The sequence below is a fragment of the Vigna umbellata genome, chromosome 2 (genome assembly GCF_029865625.1).
Source record: "Vigna umbellata cultivar VRB3 chromosome 2, Vumbellata_1.0, whole genome shotgun sequence".
NCBI lineage: Eukaryota > Viridiplantae > Streptophyta > Magnoliopsida > Fabales > Fabaceae > Vigna > Vigna umbellata.
The window spans coordinates 16178684-16202805 of record NC_142166.1 but is presented as its reverse complement, the minus strand read 5'-3'; the positions used below and the strand labels follow the sequence as shown (position 1 = coordinate 16202805).

At 29.1% G+C, this 24122-nt stretch overlaps 1 protein-coding gene across 1 annotated transcript; it reads right to left on the bottom strand.

Annotated features, from left to right (window-relative positions):
• Positions 1–48: 48 nt before the first annotated feature.
• Positions 49–7798, bottom strand: LOC124841673 (lipase-like PAD4). Its single transcript, XM_047317987.2, has 4 exons — positions 7659–7798; positions 7203–7527; positions 1209–1934; positions 49–963 (listed from the first exon to the last, which is right to left on the bottom strand). Exons 1-4 carry the CDS (start codon positions 7781–7783, stop codon positions 148–150), a joined length of 1992 nt encoding a protein of 663 aa, XP_047173943.2. The 5' UTR covers positions 7784–7798; the 3' UTR covers positions 49–147.
• Positions 7799–24122: the final 16324 nt, after the last annotated feature.

Genomic DNA, 24122 nt, shown 5'->3' with positions numbered 1-24122 from the left:
TTGTTTCTCTAATAGATTTTGTGAGCATTTATTTAAGTAAAATACTAATTCAACCAAGCCAGAAACACTCTGATTATTTTGCATACTAGTGGAGGTTCATAGACATATTACGGAGTTAAGCTTATTTCTTGGTTTAATTTAAAATTTCTAAGGAATTACTTCCCCATCAAGAAATGGGTTAAAGTTGTGTGGGAACCTCTTCACATTTGCTCTGAGTTCCCTCAGTTCTTTCAAATCTTCCACCCATGTACTGTAACTTGAGTTCTTAGCGAGAACATCTTCAGACACCTCCTTGTTATTAATAAGTTCCACAGCATACTTCTCGAATTTCTCAATGTTATCCCACAGCACAGCCAACTTGCTTGTGTCACTCTCGCTTCTAACACTATTCAACCAGTCCCTTGCTTCCTCCACCCTTGCCCAAAAGCACGAATCTTGGGTCAAACTTGCAAACTTGCTTCGCCTCTCGTTGTTTTCTTCTGCGGCGGCGGCTGCAATTCCATCCTTCCACCACCTATCAAACACTTCATATCTCCTCTCTCTGCCATGCTGTAAGTAATGGCCCTTGGTCGTGTGCGTTCCCTTCCCATAATATTCTGCAATGTCTAAAGGCTCAACCAGGAGTTTGTAGAAATGGGAAGCATTGACCCATTTTTCTCGCACGGCCAAATCATGGGGCAGCTCACTTTTCTCCCACATTTCAATCACATCGTTCCAGAACCTGGCCAGTTTATGACGATTCATGTTGACTTTCATGGCCATTTTTTTCGAAGTGTTCCTTCTCCTCTTGAACAAGTCATAGTATCCCATTTGATCAACTTGCTGGTCACACCAGGATTTGTACCATTGTATTTCAGTCCTATAAGGCACGACCTTCGATAATTTAATCGGTAACATAGCAGCATTAATGGTTGGTGAAGGACCCATTCTCCTTGTCAGCTTAAGGCATTCCTTGGCCGATTCCTAAACACAGTACAATGAAAGTAATTTGTTAGTGAAATCTCCTTCCTGGAGAAACTACGAATCATGTGTAAGTGTAGTATTTCTGTCGGTGAGAAGAAAACAGAGTTCCTCATGCTACACTCTAAATGTGTTCAATTAATTGGCAGTTTGGTGTTCACGTGAAAGAAGAGATGAAGAAACATCACATAGTGGTGGAGAAATTATAGCGTTAACTATGCATAATTGAGATAAGATAGTGCATTTACCTGGTTTGCTAAACCTGAAGACTGAACCGCTAATTCAAGACCTGCTTCATAGCTCGAATCAGGAATGTTCCCATGCATGGAATTTTTATGGTTCAAGAATTGCAAAGACAAATTTTTAACATAGTCTCCATAATTGAGGTGGTCCTCAATACTGCAATAGAGGGAACCAGATGTAAACATCAAATGCATCATCTTTATAACAGCTGTTGAACTATCCACACAAACTGCTCCTTCTGATGAAACAAAAAGGTAGCTCCCAAATGGGTGAAACAAAATTGCAGACCCTTCTCCATCTTGTGTGGCTGCATCCAAGGAACTCATTACAACGTTGAACAACTCCTGCTGTTGGTCAGAAACTGGAACTGCAAGCTTCCCAAAGCCTGGAGCAGCTGTGGACAGTCGCCAAAACTGAAGCAGGAGGTTTAGCTGAGCAGTGTAAGGGGTTATGGGAGCAAAGAGCAGCCTTGGCATTATATCATGCTTTGAGACCATATGACAGAAGTTTCCACCCCATCTTTCTCTGAGTATGGCATTGGAGAAAGAGCTATTCCCTAGCATTGGTGAACCAAAAGTGATGCATAAGACTGACACAGATGAAGAGGAAGAAGATATGTGGTGGAGGTAAGACAATAGCCAAAGAGCGCATAGTGAGGCAGTGGCTCCTCCAATGGAGTGGCCAGTTATGACAATTGTTTTCGTGTTGGAATTTCCCATGAGTGCCAACATCTGAAAGGTAAGAGTAAATTAGGCATCAAGATTGTATGAAAAGGAACAGTAACAAAAAGCACTGTTTCAAGAATTTTGTAACATGGATCGTTAATAAAATGATTTTGATTTCATATGGTGGGAAATTGGAACGAAGATACCGGAATTGTTAAAATGAAACACGTTTCTTCAAGTTAAAGTTATTATATTCTTTGTAAAGCAAGGAATGAAACTATAATGATCACGATTAAAAAGCTAGTGGTAACATCATCATTGATTAAGTTATGTGTGTTTATATATATTAGTTTTTACCATGTAAATATTACTAACAACCTTGCTTATAATCATCATATAACATAAAAAAATTCATTTAATAGGTTCTTTATGAAAAGAGTTAGATTTTTATTTTGACTCACTTTTTTTGTAATAATTATAACAATAAAGAATAATTATAATAACTAAATCATTTAAGTTATAATAACTTTTAATTAAAAACTTGAAATCAAATATGATTTAGCGCTTAAGTTCTTTTAAAGATTCTTCATGTGTATTTTCATTTACTATTTGAATTAGAATATGTTGAATATATATATATATATATATATATATATATATATATATATATATATATATGATATAATGCAATATAAAATAATATAATAAATCTATGAGTGTTAGAAGTTGGTAAAAATGGTTAGAATAGGTAATGAGTGGTCTAGGGTGTTATTTATGTAGTTTTGGTGTTGTAGAATTATACAGCAAGGCTAGGCGAGCAAGAAGGACTCGTTGGACGAGTCCAAGAGAGTTTTGGCAGTGAGTTCCAATGGCTAGGCAAGCCAATTCGCTAAGCTCATGGTACTTTCTGTTTTGGTTCTCGTTAGGCAAGTAGAGACTGCTCGTTGGAAAAGTTTTTAGGATTTTTGGCAGTGAAGTTTAGGGCCTGGGCGAGCTCCCTCACTTGGCTTGGGAAGCCCCTTGTTTGGGGTCTTGTTGGGCGAGCACTTTGTGCTCACTAGATCAGTGGGTTCGAGTTTCTTGGTTATTTTTTTTTCTTTTCTCTTTTATGCTTGGTTCTAGATGGTGGAATGTTATGTCTAATGTTTACTAATGTGATTTTAAATGATATGATGGTATGAACAGTGTGATTGAACTTTAAATGGTTTGAAAAGAATTTCTAGGGTGAAATTCTTAGTGGTGGTTTCAAGTAAGTGATGTATTGATGTAGGAACTCACTCTTGGAAGTTATCTTAATGATCCAATAAACGTGCCATCTTAGATAGAGAATGCAATTATGTGGTGAGGAGTAGTAGGAGATCCTAGACTTTGGACTAGTGTTCTTTTTCCATATGTGGTAGATGAATTAACCTTGTGTGGTAGTTGGGGGACACTTATTTCACTACTACAAGTGCTAAACTTGTCATAGTCTAACATCAATACATATATCCGAATGGGTTTACCTAGGTTAATATCATGATTAGGATGTTTGATTTGTTTTGAATGAAATGAAATATATAATGTGATCTTAATGTGCAATAATTTTTTCTATTATTAACTCACCCTTCTTTTGTATATTCTTCATTGTTTGATTGGATGCGTTGATTTTCTATGGCGATGATCATCTAGTGGATGCGAGCAGAGGATGATGACGTGTCTCTAGAGCAAGCTTTGGATGTAGATAGTGTTGATGTATAGATAATATAGTATTTATGTGTTTTTTATTTTCTTTGGTTGTATTTGAGAATCCTATTTAGTACGCAGTTTTGGATTAGGATTTTGTAAATAAAATTTAATTTATGATTGTTTAGATATGTATTTATTGTCTTGTTAAAGATTTTATCATATTAGACCTGTGATATTCCTAAATAGTATTTTAGGCTATTTAATTGGAATGTTACATATACATTTATTAATATTATTAATATGAACGAAAAACTTTAAAGTGTAATTATTTTAAGATGGGGAATAAATTAATATGGATTATATTTTCTCCCGGTTTTCCTTGCGAAGGGTGTGGTTATATTAAGATATAGTAGAGATATTATACAATGATGACAAATATATAAAATAAGAATAATGGAAGGTGTATAACTTCCATTCTTGACTCTAAATCCCCTCCACTCAGAGTCTTCGTCAATAGTCAATACTGAGTAGCATTATCTACTTGGTGGCTGTGGCCAATAATTGTTTCATAATAGTGAGTCTCCAATTTCAAATTGGAATGAGTCTTTCTCGTAGTGTCTTGAGAGATATTTAAGGGGACCCATTTTGATTGGTAGGAAGATAGCCTTTAGTTTCCCGAAACACTTCACTCGCCATCAGTGTTCTTTGCTTTTTGTACCCTAATTGATAGAGTTAAGAAATGCACAGGAAAAGCAAGAATTTTTCGAATGCACAGGAAATGAAGACTAGAGTCCAATTTAAAGTCTTTCTTCTTCTACCTCAGAAACAAACTTCATTGATTTCAAATTATAACAAAAGGACAATTGGTGACACTCATTATTGAATCCCCTAGGACGTTTAATTGAGTTGGAGTTGCGGATCTTCCACGGATCTAATAGTGAAATATAGAATTATTGTAGAATGAACGTTAGCGAACTATTGGAACTAATATTATAGTTTGATAATTGTGACATAGTTATTAAAGTGTAATTAAGAACATGGTTAAGGATTGATTGAACTATTATGTTCCATAATGCATATACTCTTTGAAGCAGAGTAAGGATCAACTCGTTAAACAAGTTTTATGATACATACTAGTGTACTAGTATCTTAGTATCTAGTGTCTAAAATCTTTAAAGCAATGATAATTGAAAAGCAAAGAATGTTACTGTTTACTGGTACAGTTTCATAAAAAATCATATCATCCAACTCAGGTTCAATATAGTTAGAATATTAAGAATCATACTATTTGAGCTGTGATTTATTACAATTTTTGTGTGATACATTTGATAAATATTTTGTAACCCGAATGTTAATAGAGTGAATTGAAACTTAATTGTATGATTTGCAGTTCAGTAATTCAGTTCCGTCACGAATGATTTGAGAAGAAGGCCCGAAAAATAAAAGGTCACAAAGAAACACAGAAAAGAAAAAACTCAGCAAAGATAAAATTCAGTAGAGAAAATGAAGTTCAGCAAAGAAGACGAGCTGCGAACAAGATAGACCATTAAGAAGATGACATCGGATAATTAAAAGAATGCGAGAGACAAAAAGTTAAAAAGTAGTAGAAGAAAATTAACACCGAGAAGAAAGTAGATGATTAGTGAATAATGTTTTAAACTAAAACGTGAAATGCTTTTTCGCTTTTTTTTTTTCTTTTCTTCTTGCACTAATGGTTCCAATGAGTGATACCATTTTATTTTCATGATGCCATCTTGCTTGCCGTGACCATAATATTTTATGTTATTTTTTAAATAAAATTATTTCTCATAACAAAATTATTGTTTAAATTAATATATAAGTGTTATTATATTTTAATCTTTTTATATAGAATTAGCTATTATTTTTTATTTTATTTCTTTTGTTAAAAATTTTCAAAATTATTTAAATTAGGATATATTTATTCTTATTGTTTTTATTTTTATATATTTTATATAAAATTAGTTGTTTAAAGAAAATATTCAAATTAATATACAATGTTTGTATTTTTGTATTTCTTTTATAAAAGTTAGTAATTTGTAAAAAAAATTGTTTGTTTTATTTTTTAGATTATATGAATAAGATTCCATTGATAGTTCAAAATGAGTTCCCAATTTCTTAAAAAGTAATGTGTTTTCTTAATATAAGAATATATATATATATATATATATATATATATATATATATATATATTAAGATTCTACAATATAAATTGATTAAACGATATGGAATGTGGAAATTTATTAAAATTTTCGAATATTCCATGTATTATTCTTCTTTGCTCACTTGTAAGAAAAGTGTATCATTCTTCTTTGCCTTTATTCTTTCTCAGCTTAACTACCACCGGGAAAAAACAGAAAGTACCTAGAATTGGTGTGAAAATGCCAAAAAAAAATGGAAAATAGATTGGTGTGAAAGGGAATGGGAGGGATGTTGATATACTGATGTTTATCATGTCACTTATGCTTTTCTTTTGTAAAATGTTTATTTCATCATGTAGTATTAGATAAAGAAAAGAAAATATGATCAAATGAAAGTAAGATAAAAAATGTAGGATATATAACTCTCTTTATGTTCATTTCAACTTTAATCTTCAATGTGTTGCTCTCTTTATTATTGACTTCGTATTACTATTTGTAAGCTGTGTTTAGTGTATACAGTTCAGAAAATGAGTAACACGATCCACTAAGATCTCAAAAAAAAAAGAAAAAACAGAGAAGAAAATATTGGTATAACACTCATCATGAAGATGAAAAGAATATATATATATATATTATAAAAAATAAAATGCTAACATAGAAAATGTATAAATACAACTTCTCCAAAGAAAAATACTGGACAATGACTATTATTTTTAACATATAAAAGGAGAGATGAAAGATGCAACAGAAACAAAAAGAATAGAATTGAGTACATGAATATTATTAAAGAAATAATATTGTACAGCGAAGAAAGATATTCAGTTCTTACGTTATTTTTTATAGATAAAAAAGTGTTGTAATTTATATACTATCTGAAAGTTTTTTTTAATGTCGACACAGACTTTAAAACTTAGCCTTTCTTTTGTGTGTACTTGAAAACTAAAACTTTTAAAATGAAGAAAATTAAAGTGGAGTGAATAATTTAATACCTGTTTAGCTATAATAATTAAACTCTTGCAAAAGTATGTTTAAACTAATAAATACAAAACATATTCCTTCCAAAAAAAACCCTTAACAATTATAGTTGGAATAGTTCTCAAAATAAACTTTCAGTTGTATGTATATATCCATTTCAATTGAGTTTGATGTGTACAGGATCATGCTATTTACACTATTTAATTTATCTACAGTGTTATTAGTTTATCAAAATACCAAACGTACGCACAAGAACAAACTTTGCAAATATACCAGAGACAAACTGATGCCAAGACAATAACAAAACGACGAATATACTGCGTTTTATTTGGAAAGAAAAATCATCTTCAATTTTAAGGCCATCAAAATAGTACTGTAGGAGAAAATAATTTTATATTGTATAATTACACTATCGATGTATAATCTATTTTTTTTATGAGTTAGTATAAGCCTAACTATGCATCATTAGCGTTAAATTTTGACATAATACTATGAAAATTAACAAATCTTTAATCAGAGTTGAGAATTATGAAACCTGATTTTGAAATTGATCGAAAACGTTGAATAAGAGATTCAGCATCCCAGCATGCACCATCACAGGATCATCGTCTTCCTTGTCGCGACGAGCCGAGAAGAGTGTTACATCACCTATGCTAACCAACGGAACCAAGGTTCTCCAGCTAGAGTCCGCCGCCACCATTTCGATGCCGGGGAAAGCGATGTACACCACGCCGCCGGCACCTTGCTCTGTCAGGAAACTCCGTGGCGGGGAGGTGGCCGTGGTGGTGCACAGCCTCCACGACTCCGACAACAGCGGTGTTGAAGCCAGGAACGTGGCGAGCATCTCGCTCGTCTCGAATCTGACACATCGTTTGAAGTTATTAGCAAGAAAAGTTTAACAAATTAGCGCGACTTTGGTTTTAGTTGGAAAATTTTGAAGTTATTTTTGATTTTGAAGAGTTTGTGAGTGGTGAGGAGAGTGAAGACTTACGATGAAGCTTCGTCGGCCACCATGGGAGATTCTTGGGTTGAAGTCTTGCGGAGAGAATTTATGTGATCGAAGATGACAGTGGGATGAACTTTTTCAATGGTGGTGCTTTTATACAAATATTTCATCCATTATTAATTTTCATACAAAAATGCTATATTTATTATAAAACATCAAAGTATATATATATATATATATATATATATATATATATATATCTATATATATATATATAGATATATATATCTATATATATATATATAGATATATATATCTATATATATTATATAATTATTTTATATCGTTAACTTTTTCTCTAAATATTACTTAAATTATATTTTTTTAATTTGAATTAATATATATTTTTTATTTTTATTCTCTATTTTATTGAGTCTCATGATAATGTTTTTTTTTTATTTAAACCTACTAAAAAATATAGTGCTTAAAAGATGTGCAATAATATACAGTAGACTCTTTAAAAATATAAATATATGTAGAGTAAATTTCCTAAAAAAATATAAATTAGTATATAAACAAGCTAGTATGATCTATATTGCTAAACTTGTCTAGTCAATGCATCAATAAACTTCTCCAATATGTATTGTTATACTCGTCTAATCAATATATGAACGCATTTATCTAATGTGTATTGTTAGACTCATTTAATGTATATTATAAGACTTATCAATTGGAGAATGAATAGACTATGAGTACATATTTATGCCCACATTTATGGTTTAAATTCAATTTTTTTATGAAATTCTTCTGTTTAAATGGTTGATTTGAATAAGATTTGTGTCAAGTGAACTTATTGAGTTTAACAATTAAAAGGTCTTAAAAATTGATTTTTAGTTACATAAATTATTCATGGATATTCTAATATTTATTGATGCAATTGAAATTAAAGTTTGATCATTCAAAGGATGAAAGTAAATTGTCTAAGTTGCAAAATTGAAGTACCTAAAAAACACTAGAAGGGGGGGGGGGGGGGTTGAATAGTGTTAATGGAAAACTTTTCGCAACCCTTCTGATATACACGTTGTCAAGCTCTTGAAATTTTCTTTTAAATGCTTACACACTCAACATGATAAATATGTATGAGCGATAATAAATTTTGATGTGTTATTTATAATATATAATGCAACATTTTGTAAGAACTTGCTTTATGAAAATTAATCGTTTAGCCTGAAAGATTCTTTTGTTTAGAAAATAAAGAGCAACTACAGGTTTTTGTAAGAGGATCATTTAGACAAGAGAATAGATAATTACACAAGTTATTTTATACTGGTTCGCTCCAACTGAGCTACGTCCAATCTCCTCTGTAGAGGGTTCCACTATAATATTCACACGATTAAAAATAAGTATTAGCACAATTTCTGGTCTCTGAGTATTAGCACCACTCCTGGTACTCAACAACCCTAGCCGAGATTTCCTTTGTATATTTGCACCACTTCTAGTACTCAACAACCCTAATCGAGATTTCCTTTGAGTATTCGCAACACTCATGGTACTTAGCAACCTTGCTAAGATTCCTCAATTCAAACTAAGTTTAGTTGTAAGCATTTTAATTCTCTTCAGAATTGCAATCAATGATTGCTTACAAGTAGTTCAGACTATATCTCTCGTAGAGAGGATGTGATTACAATATAAAGCAGTCTAAACACCCGTAGGTGTTTCTCTCTTTTCTCTTACAATAGTAAGCAATACAACAATGAAATTTGAGAGGATTTATTTTCTCTTTTTCTCTTATTTAGCTCAGATGTATTCTTTTTCTTGAGCTCTTTGTTTTCTTCTCTCTTGAATGCTTATGGGATGGATGCTTTGTTTTAAGCTTCTCACTTGATTATCCTCTTAAGCTATCCTCTTTAATTTCCTTTTGAAGGTTATTCAATTTAAATATTCCATGAGTATTTGTCTGTTAGACTGAGCTTTTAGCCTTGATACTCGTGCTTTCTCTTTCTTCTTTGTACAACAGTCGTTAGGTACGTCAACTTTTCAGAGCAGACATGTTTTTTCAGTACTTTGCTTGAAGTAGGTTGTACGTTCCTTTTAGGCATGAGTTCAAGTGAAGAACATTATGGGAATATCTCCTTTGTGTCTAACGTCCACTTTTAATATTTGATTTGTAGCTCTGTGGATGCGTGTAGGATAACTTATTTTCAAATAGTAGAGTAAATTGTGCATGCAGCAGATATATTTTTTCTGATCACTTTTGTTGTTTTTGAACGTTGAGCATTTAATGTCATTTAATACTTGCTCAGAACAACAAAGTGTTTTTTTTATTTTGTACCGTTAGGTAGCATTTTTCAATCAAGCTATTTTCTAAAGATACCAAGCATTTTATAAAGACTTCATCGTTGGACGAAGTATTGTTTAAGTTTGTGGTATCATTTAGTCAAGTAAACACTTCTTTTGGTTTTGTCTCTTCCTTAGATAACGTTTAGCTTGTTAAATATTTCTTTTTATATTTTAATAGTCTTTTAAAGTGTTTTGTTAGAGACATTGTCTCAACTATTTTTCTTCTGAGAGTTATGTTGAATACCTCTTTCACGTATGATAAGCATCAAGCATTTATCATCAACTCTCTTAGACGCTTTAGACACAATAGTGTTCAGCCAAGCGTCTAGGTGTTTTAGCCTAGAATTTTTTCTATTACCTAAGATCCTAAGTGCTTTCCTAAGCTTTTCTATGTTGTTGATTCTAGTCCTAAGTCTTTGTATAGGTTTTCTATGTTTGGGGATTCTAGTTCTAGGTCTTGTGTTTTCACCCTATGTTGTTTACCGATTATTATCACGTTTTAATGTTATCTGATTAAACTTCAAAACATGAGAGCGTTTAGGCATATAGACTATTTTATCTTAATAGTCTCCCTTTTTTTATGTTTAACAAATACACATTTAATGCTATAGTCTCTCTTAGCTCAACTTTTTTTTTGTTTTAAGTTTTATGTATTTTGGTTCATTGTGTGTTTCACATCTTTTATTGTGTTTATCTTTTGCATGCAGTTAGTAGACATAGTCCAAGAAACAATATTGCGTACAAAAATAGAAGTGATAAGCGACGATATAAATTAAACAACAGATAAAATGAATAGGTAAACATATAAACAATAGATAAAATTAACTTTGGACTGCTTTCTGTTATTTTTCTGTTCTATTTAAGGACTTGTATCTTTTGATGGCTTGAGCACAGAAACACACTTTTCCTTGGAGGCAGATTTGAGGATGTGGGAGCTCTCATCTTCAGTTTCTAGGGTTTTCTATCTCTTTCATTCCATTGTTCATTTAGTTTCTCCATGATAATGGAGAACTAAACCTTATTTGTTGTTGGGGAAGATGTAACCTCTAAACTCTCATGTATTTGAATTTATTCCAATTTCTATATGCTTCTTTCATTAATTGTTAGGGTTATCCTTCTTTGCTCTATGCTTGTTATGTTTAACTCATTTGTGACATGATTATTGAAGGTTTTCGTGATATGGACACATACGGGGAAATCTAGATCTGGAGAATTTTCTCCCAAAGCAGTATTGCCTAGACATAGGGATATGAGTTTTGGTCATCTTAAGCTTCTAATAGTAATGCAGAATTAATTACTAGTGATAAAAGACATTGTGATCTAGTAATTAAGGATAGATTTTCTTTGCCAAGACATCGGGTTTTAAGTAATTTAGAAAGTGATGTTAACAATTGAATGAAGAAGACGAATTCATATATGCATGAGAGTAAACTAGGTGAAATATAAACCCCAACAACATACTCATCTCATATTTTCAACTTCATCCATTCATTCTAGTGTTTAGCCTCAATTGATCAATTTTCATTCATAATTACTTTCTTGTTTTGCATTCAAAAACCCTAAAATTGTTCTTCAAAGTCTTAATTAGTTAAGTAATTACATGAATGTCTAGTGTCATGAGTCTCTTGGGAAACGATACTTGGTCTTACCATTTATTATTACTTGTTATGATTCGGTACACCTGCCGACATCTTAATAGGTCCCCCAATAGCCGACATCTAAATAGAATAAAAAATTAATTTTTTTACTTTTTCGTTTATAGTTTTGGCGTCCATTCGAGGAAGCCGACATATATGAATATTTAGACGTCGGCTCCCATAGCTGAAGTTTAAATAGTTGTTTTATTTACGTAAATGCAACTGGTCATTTTTTACGTTAGATATTCGAGAACCGGACGTCTAAATGGTGACGTTAAAGGTCTTTTCTGCACTAATGATAGTGTCTACCCATTCTCCGACCTACGATAGAAAAATTCATGTTACCCATCATATATTCGTTTAAAAAATACCCGCTTTAAAACCCGCAATTACCCATAAATATTAAAAAAAAAATTAAAAAATATACAAAATATAATATAAATTAAATTATCCTTGACTTGATAGGATTCTCGATAATAGTTAAAGCAAGCTACAATCCATTTATTTCCAATTTCAGGTATGCTCGTAACTTTGACACGTGTAATGTAAAACTTATTAATATACTAAAAACAAGTTCCATTAACTGTAATATAAACGGTGAATTTTATAATCTACTTTTTAAATAAATAAGTTTATAAGCCTATATTACATATTAAGCGGGTTAAAACCTTTTTTATATATAGAAGATAAAGTTAAATATGATTTTAGGTTTTTTTATGTTCAATTAAAATTTGTTACTATTTAAAATCTTAATATATTTTAGTCTTTTTAATCTAATAGTATTAATGTTTCTTACGTGTTAAATAATTTTTCAAATTAATAATGTTGGTGTCTTTTATGTGTAAGATTATCTTTTGGATTGATATTTTAGTTAAAATATATTAAATAATATAAATAACCTTAACGTTAATTCAAAACGTACTTTAACGAGTAAAAAAACTAACGCAATTAAATGAAAATATTTATATTCATTTATATTTAAAATTTAAAAATCATTATATAAAAATATTTAAAAATCAATTTTACATAAAATTAATGATTGAAAATATATTTAATTCTAAAATCATATTAAACGTATTAAATGGGAATTAAAAAATTTGTTTTAAGAACAACTGTTAAGAAAAAAAAACTCATAAAGATAAAGGACGAAACTTGTTTCTCAATCATTCAAACGCAAACTTGTATCGCGGCGATAATTATTGACTAATTTAATCATTTTTCTTATGAAAAAAAATTAACACTTTATTTAATATGTGCTTTTAATATGATCAAGCAATTAAGACTAAATGATATTATCATATTAATATATATATATATATATATATCTAAAGTCATTATTTTACCGTACTTCTTCTCTGTTAATATATTTTCTCTCTATTATTATAGCTATTTTTCCTTTATCCATGTTAATTAAGTTAAGAGTGAGATTTATATATATATATATATATATATATATATATATATATATATATATATATATATATATATATATATATATATATAATCTCGAAATCTAGAAAAATTACAGAAATAGAAAACGATTTTAATAAAATTTTAATAATTAAAAAGGAATAGAGAGCAATTCATAAAATAAGAACTTCCTAATACACATATTATCCATACATAAATGTCTAAAAAAATTATATTATATGCATTTACTATTCAATCTTAATTTTTCTCAGCCGTATATAAGGTTGCTTTGCTTTCTTTAACTTTTCTTCTGTTTGTTCACTCCAAAAATATCGAACATAATTTGTCATTGTTATTTATCATTAGTCGAGATTGCAAGATTAAAAATATTGAAAGTATTATCTTTGAATAAAAATATCCAAATGTGTAGAGTTTAATACTTCCGAAGAGATATTATTGCAACTGTGCATATTAAATCTTTTATAAGATCCATATGTCATAGTTGAATTTTCGTACTCCTATGGTATATTAGAAATCGTTTTTGGTTCGAGTGAACTTATTCTTTGGGGTACAGGCTCGTGTATTTGACAATTCAAAAGTGAATGCGTGATTGATTACAATTTTTTATTTAGAAAAATATTTCTATATATATATATATATATATATATATATATATATATATATATATATATATATATATATATATATATATATATATATATATATATATATATTACTTTAAGTATGATAAAAAAATTGATTACAAAAATTTAATTTTATTTTAAAATTGGTTACTGATTAAAATATTTTAGTAAATTTTATGTGTGTTTATTTAAAATAAATTACATTAATATATAATTATTTTTAAATAAAAATTTAATATTTATATTTGTTTTGTAAATTTTGAATCTTTAATAATTTCTTTAAATATAAGTACATATTAATATTAATTTTTTTAATTAACATACATAACAATTATTAAATATTACAAACATTTTTAGTTACTTAACCATAAATGAATTTTAAACATAATATATGAAATTAAATTTATATTAAAATTATAATTTTTATTGTATTAAAAATGAAATATATTAGTATTTAATATAATAAATTAATTATTTAATTTTCTACTTTTATTTTTTCTGTTTACTAAAATTTATATCATATTTATAGTATTTATTTTCTATTTTAATATAAGTTAAATCAAAAGAAGTTCACTAGTCTCTGTTAATTTTGGTGGATTTCATTATTTACGTGAATGGAAGGAGACAGATTTTCAATTTCCATAACGAGCGTAAAAGAATTCAAAAGGGATGATAAAAGGGATGATAAGCAATAATTGGTTTGGTGTTAAATATATTATCTTTATTTTATATTTATTTTTTATTTTTAGTTTGTTTGTTATAATTTTTTATTTGTATTTTGGGTTTCGTTTATATTTCTTCTCTTATAAATAGAGGAAGGATCCTATGTGTATATTTAACATAAGGTAGATTAATTTCATATAAAATTTTTATTATATTTAACATGGTATCAAAGTCAGGTTTTTTTGAGGAAAAAGTTTCTGGTGTCTCTGTCACTACACCTATCTCTGCTGGCGAAGCATCTACCACTACCGGCGGTGGCACTCTCTACTGTTGTCGACAGTGCTATCTACTGTTGCCGGCAACGCTATCTACCCTGTAGGTGGCGCCATCGTCTACCATTGTCACTATTGGAGTTCTAGTTTCGACCGACGATCACATGGTTTTGATTGTCTCTGCCAGACGACCATCATGTCATTAATGACGCCTTCATCAGAGGTCCTACGTGCTCTTAGTGCCTTTGAAGTTATGAATTTGCACCCTTTTTCGTCGTACATGGTGGCATGTCTAGTAGTAATTCAGAGCGATGAGGTCGCGTTCATTGTGTGTTGTTGCATGTCCCGTCTCCTCTCAGGCAGCTAGCTATTTAAAGCATCATAGGCCTTTATCGGAGAATCTTTGATTTTTATAATTTTTCTCTCTTGTTCATCCATGGCTTTTTCCGTTGTTGTCTCTTCTGACTTCTCTTTTGTCACCATTGCGTTTGATCCATCCATATATTTTTTTTTCTCATAGAAAAGATGGTTTTTGTTAGTTTATTTATAGTCGTGGTGGCTCTCCAATAATACCTCTTTATCCACTGGTGGCATTCCTCAACGGCAATTTGTAAGAAGAGATTTACATTGAGCAACCTCCCAAATTTATTGCTTAGGGGAAGTCTTTTGGGTTGTTATTTCGTCTTTTATGTCGTCTTGCAAAATCATTAGCAATTTGGTGTCACTCGAGTGTAGAAGGAGATATTTTCACTAAGACTTGATGAATTATATTAGTAACAAGCTTGGTACATTTGTATGCACCAGCTTGAGGTGTGTTAGATATATAATCATTTTATATTTATCTTTTACTTTTAGTTAATTTGTTATTATTTTTTATTTGTATTTTGAGTTTAACCCATATTTTTTCTATTATAAATAAAGGACCTATGTATATATTTATCACAAAAAAGATTAATTTTATATATAATTTTCACTCAAGTGGGATGCATTTCTTTTTCATCTACGCGGATAACATCATATTTGAGAGTAATTATGAGTGAAAATTCCCCCTAAAAACAATTTATTCAAACTGAATAAACTCGTGGAATCAGTTATAGGATCGAGTTTTAAGCTTTTTTGACTTCTTAGTATACTTCAGGAAGTGATGGAATTTTAAAAATGATACAAGTGCATGATTAACTAGAGAAAATATCCTAATTAGATATTCAACGTCCTAATCAATTACAATATATTAAAAGAAAACAAATTATAACGAAGAGTAACTAATAATAAAGGATCACAAGTTAGCTGAAAAGTATTTGACCATGTACCATTTCAAAAAAATTAAATTCATCCAACTTTAAAAAAATAACACACATTTTACTTTTAAATCTTCTTATTCATCCATCAATTTCTCTCAAATTCATTTGTTCACAAGTGAACAGAGTTGGAACAAACCTAAAAAATTTACTCATAATAAATTTTCAAAATAAATTTTATTAAGACTGATTCAAAGTGATATTTAATTACTAGTGTTTTATTAAGTGACGTGAAAAAACGGACAATTATTATCTTAAATTTTACTTACAAATCCCCAATAGGAATGATAATGGTGATTAATAATTTACTTTTTTTTTCTCCTTTTAACAGTTTAAAAAATTTCCTCTAGTTATTTGTTAAATTCGAAAATTTCTTATTATTCATTCGATTACTCAAATGGATGTTCATTTAGAAAATATTTTTTTATATTATTGGAGATTTATGAATACAATTTGATATTTCTTTTTATAAAGTTTTAATAAAATTATTCTAGAAAATATAAACTTAAATCAAATTTTAGTTTTGAAATACAAATTCAGAGAACAATGATTTTAAAAAATTTACATAATAAAATATCAATATTTTTTCGGTAGGGATTTGTAGGACTGAGAGATTAACTTTTTCTGATGTGACTTTGCTGCTTTCCTGGGTTTAGGACCAGGGGTTCTCGGAGAGCGTTCCCTGGGTTTTGTATCTGCGTTCGCTCTTCCAGAAAATTGGACGATGATGCAAGGCTTCTTGTTGCCTCTGGTATGTCATGGAAGAAGTGGCTTTCTATCCGCCACTCACTTTTGCTGGAATTAAGATATACCATGATCTCTTGTTGATGAAGTTTCACGTAGAGATGCCATATAGTGTAGCTTTCGCTTTGCTGAAAGTTCCTGGTGTCAATCTGAAGTAGCAATTTCGAGACCGAGCACTCGCCTTGGTTCCTTGCGGTTTCAGCGGGATGTCGCTCGGCGCCACGGTGGGCGCCAAAATGTTTCGATAGGGATTTGTAGGACTTAGAGACTAACCTTTTCTGATGTGGCTTTGCTGCTTTCCGACGCTGGAATCGAGTGCTCCGCTCGCTTGGACTCCGGATGTCGTTCGATTGTGCTCTTGATGGGGGGAGGTACATGCAAAAGACACTTCGATGCTCAAGTTAGGAGCGGTTTTGTGAACTGTTTATCACAGTTTAATATTTAAGTCCTGATCGGACGTAAGTAGAACGTAGTGAAGTCTCAGTTGAACGCACCTGGCCTTTGGCCCTTTTAGTGTATTTATAAGTGTTTCATAGATCAAATAAAAACAACCTTACCTGGAGATCCGGTTAGTTACTCATAAACGGCCTTATCAATCTCTTAAACTCTTATCAACATCTTCAGATCTACAATCAAATGTTCTTGATTATTTTATTCTCCTTTAATTATTTTATCTTCTGCTGGACTACTGTCCAATAGTACCTTAAGTGTTGGTCCAATTATGGTCCAACACTATTTAATGTGATTGACTTTAGTTGATGCGGTTGATGATAACCTAGTTGACCATTGTTGTGATGGTGACCTAAAGGCTTGTGATGTTAACCGTTCGGTATACACTCCGATACACTATATCAGAGAACAATGATTTTAAATTTACATAATAAAATATTAATATGAATAACATTAGGCTTCCCGAGTAAAGTTAAATAAATTGGTCCTAAATTATACAATTAAATAAAACCAATCTTTTCAAAACAAAAATTTTAGTTCCATAAAGTTTAAATAAAGAACATAAATTTATAAAAAAAAAATAGAATTTAAATATTTTATAATGATTACTATTTTTATTAATAAATTTATTTTAATACTTATTTAATATATTAATAATAAATAACATGTATCTCTAATTTAAATAGCATGGTATATGATATTAGAAACCATGTTTATTTTCATTAAATATACTAGTTTAATATTTATTATAACCCTTTTTATATTTAAAAGATTTTATATTGTTCTGCTAAATGTTTTTGACACAATTTCTTCAAACTACATTAATTTGTATATATTAAATATATATTTTAATACATAAACATCAGCCTATATAAAAACACGAGAATAAAATACAAGACAAAGTTTAAACTCGTCACTATTGATATGGTCCAATTATTATCAGCATCTTGAATAATCTGCATTGTATAGAGTGCCCTCCAAAGCGAAATATCCGATAGACGCTATATTTGAATTATTCTAGAGTTAGATTTTGTTTTGTGAAAGATGGGTACGATCATGTATGGTCACATCTGAAAGTCACATATTATCAGACTTATTTATTTTTCTTGTCTGCAAATTTTATAATCAAAATTCTTTTAGATGGGACTCTCACGTGGAGCACCGATTAAAACTCCTGTGAAGTCTTTTTATATACAAGTGTACTTTATATAAATAATAACATAATTCTTAATTTTTTATTCATTTAAATGGATTTAAAAAAGATAATTGAATAAATTTGAAAGGATTTGAAGATAAATTTTTTTATTGTTTATTTGAATGAATTTTGAGGTAAGTAAGAGTGAATTTGGAAGTAAAGTTTATGAGAATTAGTATAGGATTTGATCGATGAAATAGATTTAAAATATTTACTCCAAAATTACTCTTAATTACCTCCGAATCCACTCAAATAAATAACACAAAAAATTTATTTTCAAATTCTTTTAAATCTATTCCATCACTCTTTCCCAAATTCATTCAAGTGAACAAAGTCTATTAAACAAAAGTTATTAAAATTATCTTTATAAATAAATATAAAAAAATGTTATTTTAACAATTTTTTTTAACAATTTTCTTATAATTTTTATACGATAATTTGTAATTGATTCGTTTTTATCAATAAAATAATGACATATAATTTATTATAAAAATAATTTAAAAAAGTTATTAACATATTATAATCCATAAATATATACATAAAATACAGGAAAAAAAAACCATCATGTCTAACTATTTTAGATGTCTTGTCTGCTAAGCATTGAACAACACCACGTGTCTATATATCCTTTGACAACCTTTTTCTCTCTTTACCTTGTTGAGTGTTCTCTACTGTGGAATTTTTTCTTTGTCTTTTCTTTTCAAACCAGGATAATTTTGATATAAGAAGTACAAAGAAATTACTCGCAGTAATGTCACTGAAGTTTTATAAGTCTATTTTTCTACACTATAATTAAGTTAAAAACATCTGCAATATACTTATTAAGTAACACCGTAGTTTTTGTTATATTTTGAACTATAAAACTTTTTTTATTTTGGGAGAAATAAGTGAAAGTAACTTTTATAGTGTTTTTTCTTCATAAAAATTTTAGGGTTAAATATGTTTTTAGTTCCTAAATTATTGGCCGTTTCTGGTTATCATCCCTCTTTCAAAGTAAGGTACAATTTGGTCCTCATTTTTTTCGAAACGTTCGTTTTAGTCTTCGGAATTTTGGTTTTAGTTCTCATTTGTTGCTAAACGAGGACCAAATTTTTAAACAGTATTTAGTTTTCGAGGACTAAAAGAAATGTTTTCGAAAAAAATGAGGACCAAATTGTACCTTACTTTGAAACAGGAACGAAAACCAGAAACGGCTAATAGTTTAGGGACTAAAAACATATTTAACCCAAAATTTTATTATAATAAAATTTTTGTATAATATAAGTTTTAATTAAGTTTTCAGTATCACGCATTTTTAATGAAGTTTTATTACTTTTCTGTATATTAAATATTTAAAATTTATATTTTTTAAATGAATTATTGCTGTTTAAGTTTTTTTATTAATTGAGTGACGTATAATAAATATTTATCTATCATCTTATTTACTTTTCTCATCGTATTGATAAATATGAGATTTTTGTGATTATGATTAGGATAGTTTTACCAATGGTGATGATAAAACACTCATTGCACATAAATATGAAACTCATAAAAAATATTATAATCGTTATTTAACATATTTTAAATTAAAATTAATAAAATAAAAGCCACTTAACATTCTCAAACAAAAAATAGCAATCACATCATCAAAATAATTGAAAATCAAGATTCATATAAAATATAATTCTTTTTAGTACTTATAACAAATAAATAAATATTTATATATATATATATATATATATATATATATATATATATATATATATATATAATAAAAGTATTCAATTAAAATTAATTACATGATTATACTGAAATGATGACTCTTTTTATCCTGTTCACTTTAAAATGAGAACTATGTATTGTTTTAATGTCATGGTTAAATAGTTTTTTTAGTTTTTGAATTTTAATATAAATTGAAATTCATTTTTATTTAAAATTTTAATCTCAAACTTTAAAAATAATTAATACATATGTTTCTTTATTATTAAATTAATATTTAAATACTTTATTCTTTTATGCATTTTTAATTAAAAAAATTACAAAAAATTTAATATAATTGAATTAAATTAACTATATATTGATTTAATGTAACAAATAAACTTAAAATAATTACATTAAGTGTTTTTTTAAGGTTAAATACATTTTATATTAATATTTAAGTTATTTACATTGTTGTGTTTTATTTTAATATAATCAATAAATACATTTAACAAATAAAATAATAATCTAATTAAATTAAAAAATTATATTAATTTATTTTTAAATTTTAAAACTAAAATATATTAAAACTTTTTTAAAAAGAAAATAATCAAAATTAAAGACGAAAATCATATTTAGTGAAATAGTTAACAAATGACTAACCATACATTGGACAAATTAATATCTCTATCAATTCTAAGTCTGACTAGATATGTAAAAAAAAAATACATCTGACATAGGTGAAAATATATCAATCATCTTTAAAACAAACTTATTAACAAAGTTAGCATAATAAGAAAAACATTTTGATGCCTTAAATTTAAGAGATAAGAAAATAAAAAACTTATCCAGACCACGTTTATTCCTTTCTTGAATTTATTTATTTTTATCCCAAATATCTTGAAATTGTAAGATCCGAAAAAAAATAGGACTTGAAAATAAGGTAGTTTTGAAACTTTTTGGTTTTTTTTGGAAATTGGTGTTGTTGAGTATATATTTTTATTATAACACAATTGTTATGTTATTTGTTTACTTTTATATTTTTGTTTAGGAAAAATGATTTTTTACTTTTATTTAATTGGTGTAAAAATTAATTAAGGGATGTATAAAGGAAAAACATGTAAATTAAATAATCTGGATATTTAATAAAATGATATTATGTAGAAAATTTTAGAAGATTTAGTTGTTGTTATTTTAAACATTAATTAAATGAAAATAGGAGATATAATAGTGGTGGATTTAAATATTAAAAGAGATATTATTATTAGAGAAAATAATTATTAAATATTGTTAGATATTTTAAAAGATTACGTGGATTTTTAAAAAGATATGGTGGTTCATGATATTTTAAAAAGTAGTTAAGAGAGGAAATTTTAGTGGTTTTAGAGATAAACAGAGAGATTTTATTAAAACTAAAAAGATAGAAATAGAATAGAAGATAAAAAGGAGAAGAGTAAAAATGGGTCTACATTTTGTTACCCTAAAATCAAAAAACGAAAGATAAGGGAGAGAAAAGGCGTTTTCTAGGAGAAAAGAGGAAGAATTACATAAAACTTAGTGTAAGGGACGATTTGTAGTGTTTTGAAGTTAGATAAAACCCTAGTATTGACCAAGGTATGAGAAAATTTACCATTCTTTGTTGTATGCTATGTATTCTCGATTTACTTGCATGAAAATAATTGTTTGATATGTGTTGTATGATTATGATTATCTATTGCTATTGTTGGGCAAGGGTTTATGTGTGCATGAGAATAGGTTTTTGGTAATATTTGTGATGAATTTTGTAACGCTCCAAATTTCAGAGTGTCACAGACTATTACAAAAACCGATAATTTTCAAAACTTTCTTATAGCGCGAAAACGTATTTTCAAAAGCCTCAACATTTAAACTTGCATCGCATAATAATTTTAAAATACTTGTCCAATTGCATTATTTAAATAAAACTAAAAATAACGAATGAAATAAAATAACTCCAATTACATTATCTTAAAAACTTAATTGCAATAACTTTAAATAAAACCCCAGGTCTATCCCCATCACCTCACGAATCTATCATGCTTTATCTTCATATGTAGCATCATTTGTTTCCGTATAACATCACACATAATACGATCATCGCATTCACATGTACAAACACAAACATGTATGGAGTAAGCTACTGGTAAAACAATCATAATAACATGATATAAACATACTGATACATTTGAGTAGTCCCACAATCCAACTAAGGAACATGTAATCCTGCCACACAAGGACAACGAAGACACCTTCACCCCTACACAAGGAAGACTCAATACTTGAGTAACCATTCCAATGCACACAAGGCAAAAGGAAGCACCTATCCGCAAATAGCACCATAATTTACTAGGGACAACAAGTAGACTTATCATCCACTCTCATGCTCATCAATCACATACTCCAATACATCCCAACACTCACTCATTCTCCAATTCACAATCACAAGTCAAAACTGACCCTAAACATGCCCATTACTCTCATTCCTTGAGTACCAATGTGTTCCACTACTTCCTAGGCTTAAACCACGTCCATTCTTCATCAAATTCCCCATTTTTTCACGAAAATACACTATAATAATCGATTATCAATTTTCATAATCGATTATCAATTTTCATAATCGATTATCTTAGTAAAAATCACCCAGAAACGTCAAACAAGAAGGGATAATCGATTATCATAAGTGATGATCGATTATTCCTACAACCAGACTCAATATCAACGTCAATAATCGTTTATCACTAGTGATAATCAATTATCTACAAAACGAAACACTTCCTAGATATAATTCAAGTTTGCAAATACACATGCAACAATCCTAAATCACAAGGGAACTCCATCAAAACATCATTCATGCAATCAAACATCACATACACTTGTAAACATACTCAAACACATACACTACAACACTTGAATCATCCAAATTCAATCATTATATATATTATAATCCAAACAACACAATTATAATTCATATGATTATTACTACACCCTTACACATACATTTGCATGGAAAACCCCTAAGCCTCATAACTTTATTCTCGCTTAGCATCAAACCCTCCGTTGGGATAACACAACAACCATACATACATTCATAGGGAAAACCCAACACAAATATTACATAAACCCTATGCCCATGCATACATAAACCCTTGTCCAACAAGAGCAACATACAACCATAATCATAATCATATAACATATATCAACAAGGATCAAAATAACCAAGAACACATATAACATACAATAATTAACAAATAAAGGTAAGCTTCCTCATATCTTGTCCAATCTTAGGGCATTGTTTGTACTCTAAAACACCACCAATTTCTAAGATTTTCAGCAACGCTTCCTCTTCTCTCTCCAAAACCGTCTCTTTATCTCTCTCTTTTCCGTTTTAGATATAGGTTACAATTATGAACCGTAGTTTCTTCTTTCTCCTTTTTATCTTTTCTTATTCTATCTTTACCTTTTTAATTAAAATAATATCAACAACCACTAAATCTTTTCAATTTCAGATTTATCTTCCTTTCCTTCCTTTGTACACCCCCATAACTTAATTTCTACACTAATTAAGGAGGGTAAAATGACCTTTTTGCCCTTTGGTCTAAAATACAAATTAAACCCAAAAGTTTACTTTAACTCTCTTTCTAAAATTTGACCCACATCTATTCAATTCTAAATCATCCTTTTACCTCTAATCCAACACATCATATTACTAACAACACACCACCCAAATAATCCAATAACAACATACCAATCATATATTCCACTTAATTAATAATAACATTAAATAATAAACATAATAGTTATAATTCTAGAAAACATCTAATCATCCAACACTAATTACCAAACAATAATGTCTAAGTCTCATAACCACATTATTCCTTATTTACCACATTTTCCAACGGTCTTACATTCACCCCTCCTCAAAAGAATTTTCATTCTCGAAAATTGCTCTAGTTATAAAAAGATGAGGATACTCCTTCTTCATAACTTCCTCTAACTCCCAAGTCATTTTCTGAGTAGCTTTCATCTCACTGCACCTTAATTGTACGAATGTCCTTCCCTTTCAAAGTCTTAGTTTGTATATCTAACACCCGTACTGGTCATGCTTCAATGGTTAAGTCTTATTTAGCTTGAATATCATCCACTTCTAACACATGACTTGGA

Coding starts and splice junctions, on each gene's coding strand:
- LOC124841673 (XM_047317987.2), bottom strand. CDS start 7,783: ATGAAATATTTGTATAAAAGCACCACCATTGAAAAAGTTCATCCCACT. Junction 1,935..7,202: donor TCGATCAATTTCAAAATCAG/GTTTCATAATTC, acceptor CTTACCTTTCAG/ATGTTGGCACTCATGGGAAA. Junction 964..1,208: donor CTTCAGGTTTAGCAAACCAG/GTAAATGCACTA, acceptor TACTGTGTTTAG/GAATCGGCCAAGGAATGCCT.